General features: G+C 42.8%; 1 protein-coding gene across 1 annotated transcript; it reads left to right on the top strand.

Annotated features, from left to right (window-relative positions):
* Positions 1-434: 434 nt before the first annotated feature.
* On the top strand, positions 435-4,951 carry LOC124465851 (porphobilinogen deaminase-like). The gene is given in 16 exon segments (XM_047017479.1): positions 435-464; positions 566-616; positions 1,024-1,096; positions 1,968-2,017; positions 2,125-2,180; positions 2,487-2,564; positions 2,774-2,851; positions 3,018-3,093; positions 3,201-3,314; positions 3,411-3,449; positions 3,825-3,944; positions 4,127-4,180; positions 4,281-4,320; positions 4,323-4,366; positions 4,457-4,517; positions 4,520-4,951. Coding segments are annotated over 16 exon segments (1,068 nt in total). The 3' UTR covers positions 4,624-4,951.

Below are 4,951 nucleotides of genomic sequence, written 5' to 3' on the forward strand. Positions count from 1 at the left end.
GCCGGTTCTCCCAATGAATGATACATCTAATGGCACTAGAAAATATAGCCTAATGTTTAAAATCATGTATCAATTATATTTCTGTATGTATTTCTTGATTTCATATAAAAAAAGAAATACACTGCTCTTTCTCAGCCCCCCTTCTCTCTCTTGCTGACACACACACACACACACACACACACACACACACACACACACACACACACACACAAACACACACACAGAGACACACACAGACACATCGACAGACACAATGAATTGGCATTCTTGATTTATCAGTGCTACCAGGAGAAAAAAGGTGGAGGCCCAGAACACAAGAGCGACTCAGAGTAGGGGCTTCCTCTTGCTGCAGTTATCTCCACATACACCCCAGTGAGCCATCATTGTAGAGTTGCTTATTTCCCAGCATTGATCCATCATTCAGTTTCTGTATCATGGAGGAAGGACCCTATAAGTGGATTCGAGTGAGTTGAAAGTGTTTGCTTCAGTGTGGAGTTAATCAGTGGCTTGAAAAAGGACAAACTGGAGAAGTTTATTCGTAAAATTACTTTTATTCTCTTAACAGGATGGAATTGAAGCGAGCCGAGTCATCAGAATCGGGACTAGGCAGAGCCAGGTAATTTTACTGGGGTCAGATGGCTGAGCAGGTAAGGTATTGGGCCTTAAACCAAAAGGTTGCTGGTTCAATTCCCGGCCACCCTACTTGCCTCAGGGGGAATGTCCCGATACATACTGTAAGTCGCTCTGGATAAGAGCGTCTGCTAAATGACTAATTGTAATTTCTTATCTTGATTTACTTACTGACCAAATTTAATTATAACTTCATTCATTCATTCCATGTTGATTCATTGATCGATTTGCATCCATTCATTAATTCATACCGTACAATGAACACAATCCATTTGTATCTGTTGGAAAGATAAAGATACATTTAGAAAAAGGTGGGTCTTCATACACTCATAGGATATGTGGCAGCAACAATCTGACAACGACTAATCGGTGTCTGAAATGTTTATATTACAGCTGGCCCGTATCCAGACAAACTATGTGGCTGAAAAACTCAAGACTCTGTATCCAGATGTCCATCTGGAAATAGGTGAGAAAAGGTTTTGACCGCATACACAAGAACACTATCACACACTTACTCTCATCCTCCTCTCTTGGCTGCTTTCTGTCTCTCTGTGTTTCTCTCCTCTCTCATCTGCCTTTCAATCCCCTAACAAATAGGGAACAGATAGGAACATGGGGCTGGAGCCCCCCCCCCCAAATTATAATAATGAAAATATATATATAATATTATATTAATATTATTTTCATATTTTAAATGTAAATGTGTTCATTTCTCTCTCATTTATCTAGGGGCTTAGCCCCCCCAAAAGTGGGAATCTATATTTGCCCCTGGTTCGGAAGTGGATGGTTTAACTCCTGTGACGCTACGAGAGGCTACACAGCCCTCAGCGGGACAGCTCAAAGTAGTGCGAGGACACCGGGTCGAACAAAAACAAGGAGTTTATTAAAGATCTTCAGAATTAACAAAAAAAAAACGTCCAAACTCACATAGGATTTCAAAAACCGTACACAACACCTCTTCTTGCCGCAGGAATCCTCCTCCTCTCCAAACCCCACACACCACCTAACTGTGGCCCTCCCTCTCACTGTAAACAAAACCCCTCTGGTCATCAGGGTCTGATCAGTCCCAGGTGCGCGGGGAACGCCCCGCTATGAGGGAGGGATGGGGCTCCCGACTCCCCCAGCAGAGAGAGCCACAGCTGCTCAGGGCTGCAGCCACCTCCGGGGAATGTAGCACCCCTCCAGGACCCAGCCTCTCGTGATGTCACACAACATAACTGCACTCACAGAGAGTTCAGTGTCTTTAGGCAATATTAGACAGATCTAGTCAAATGGAACTGATGAGCTCACGGCTGTGTTTGCAGTATTTGTCGCTAACTTGGTTATTTTCTCTGCAGTTGCCCTATCCACAATTGGTGACATAATCCAGGACCCTGCTTTACCAAAGGTTAGCTGAAGTTAAGAAAAGCATTTTATGACTTGACTTGATATATTTCAGTAGACAGGCTTGACTGATTACAAGATGATCTAATTATTGTGCTTTGGTGGTTTCAGATTGAAGTGAAAGTTCTTTTTACTAAAGATCTGGATGATGCTTTGAAGAAGAATGAGTATGTTCTATATACAGTATCACTATATTTGACATGTTAATCCCTCAAGAAGACACTGTGCTTCACAGGACATGAAAGAGCAAATGTCACTCCCTTTTTTGACATCTTGCTTGTTACAAGTCTGTTAAATAACTCCTATTGACAAAACAATGAATTGCATTATGGTCTTGGTCTTGGATTTGTTCTTGGCGGACTTTGACAAGTGTATGACATGGTTACGCCAGAGGGGCAAATGTACAAATCAAGGGTTAGTTCACAGTAATTTTCACGGTAATCTAATCATGTTTGGGCTGTTCTTTCCTTCAGGGTAGACCTTGTAGTGCACTCTATGAAAGATCTTCCAACTATTCTGCCGACAGGGTTTACTATTGGAGCTGTGCTTCAGTGAGTGTACACCTTACATCATCCACAATGTTTAAAACACTGCTGCCAAGGCTGCAAAACTAAGAAGTAGTTCCGGTGAAATGTGTAACATTCCGCCTATGAATGACTGTCCAAATACTACATGTTGTTTTATGAAACACCATGCGTTGTGAAGTTAAGTCATTCTGTGGTCAGAACCCTCTTTGACATGTTGTTCTGTGTTTCCCCAGACGTGAAAACCCCCTTGATGCAGTGGTGCTTCATCCAAAGAATGCTGGACTCACTCTGGACACTTTGCCAAGTGAGAGGTAGGAATGCCAGTGAGAGGAGATTAAAGGAACGGCTGTCCAGCAATATACTGTTTTGGGCACACCACCTCCTTGGCCACAAAGTTTTTCAAGGCATTATATATTCAGTGTATGACAGAGAAGAGTAGAGACCAAACCACTCTGATTATGTTGTCTCTTTTGACAGTGTGATTGGGACAAGCTCTGTGCGCCGGGCTGCCCAACTGAAGAAGAGGTTTCCCCACCTGAAGTTTAAGCAAATTGTACGCTTTTTTCTAACACATAACTACTGTGTTTTTCAATGTGTATAAACTGTAAGTCACAACATGTATACATATGTTGATATTGTTTCTTAACTTTTCGACAATAGCAAGGTGAACTCGACATTCATCTTAAGAATCTGGATGAGAAGGAAGACTACGCTGCCATCGTCCAAGCAGTAGCAGGCCTGAAGAGGACGGGCCGGGAGGGACGAGTCAGTCAGGTACAGTCTAGCCAGCAGGGTGCATATTACATGCTTATCATATGTTATATTGCTGCCCCTAGAAAGGAAAGGTTTGACTGTTATCTTTCTCTTCAGATTCTGGAACCTGATGACTGTATGTATGCTGTTGGCCAGGTGGGTACATCTGGTTGAAATGACCAAATTCAAGTTTGGGGTGTGTTTTTAGGAATACTTAAGTGGCAATATATATTTTTTTATCGCATACATACGTATCTACATATGTAAACATCAGTGTTGTTCCACTACTGGCACGTCAAAAGGAAACACCTGGATTGGCAACAGTTACAACCGTTACTGAATGTGGCATGATTGTGTGTAAGCACGCAGCCATGCATGTGCATGTGGAATATCAATCTGAAAAGATAGAAATCTGAAACCTATTTTAATCCCCCAAAATATTTGACAATCTAACAATGCATATTTTCCTGCTCCATTTGAACCTCATGATGATAATCTACTGATGAGGCTCTGTTGTTGTATGTCACCCAGGGGGCCCTGGCAGTAAAGGTGCGTGCGCAGGATAATGACATCCTGAAGATGGTTTCCAGCCTGCACCACCCAGATACAGTGCTCCGCTGCATTGCAGAGCGTGCTTTCCTCAAACACCTGGCAAGTTAAAATTTCTATTTGTCTATACCCATAGCCAGGTGACCCCCAGCTGGCAGCTGCAACAGTTGAAAAGGACTGTGAAATCCAGCCGCTTACAGAAATGCTACAGAGGTTAACAATTCTGGTTGCCTCAGTCCTGCCTGCTAGGGATCATTCTTGATCCGTCTATTTTGTGCCCTCAGGAGGGAGGTTGCAGCGTACCAGTTGCCGTTCACACAGAAATAAAGGATTTAATGGTAAGAAATTGACTGTCATTTTACCATTCTGACAGACACAATAAGCAAAATGGGAATGGAGACGATGTGTCTTTGGCCTAATGATTTCCCCCCATTTCAGCTCTCTATGACTGGGGCAGTGTTTAGCTTTGATGGCGCAGAAAGCTTGAGGAAAACATGCAGACCAGTGTGGACCCTGGGAACCAGGTCAGGGCCCCCTCTAATTGACTGCCCAAAACACTGTATTCCTTTGGTGGTATGATACATGGGTCTTTACACGACAACTCTCTATTTCAGGTTAAAAAGCCAGCAGACACCCAGCATGTTGGCATAACTGCCCGAAACATGCCACAGTCTTCCAGGATGCAGCAGAGAAGCTGGGAGTAAACCTGGCTACTCGCCTGCTCAGTAAAGGAGCCATGGAAATTCCGACTACTGCTCGGCTGCTCAATGAGGCCCGTTGAAGCACTTGTTTATTACTTCAAAGCACTGTGCAAGCAGTCACCAATGTTTACTGCTTACATTTTGGGGGTAATTTGATCAAAGCATACATTTGCATGACCATATTTGTGTACTCATGGGGATGTGGGAATTTAAATGAATGGATGCCTACTTTTTACCATTACTGAGCAATGTTATCCGTTTTGATCCTTCAAAACGGCATCACTTGGGACAGCCTTTATGCGTCCTAAATTTATCCAGAATACCAAAATGTAACAAATTCACTGAATATCATTAATGGTATATTTGATTTGAGAATTCTCCGTTGTGAACATTTTTAATACAATTAAA

Source organism: Hypomesus transpacificus, unplaced genomic scaffold, assembly GCF_021917145.1.
Source record: "Hypomesus transpacificus isolate Combined female unplaced genomic scaffold, fHypTra1 scaffold_61, whole genome shotgun sequence".
Lineage (NCBI taxonomy): Eukaryota > Metazoa > Chordata > Actinopteri > Osmeriformes > Osmeridae > Hypomesus > Hypomesus transpacificus.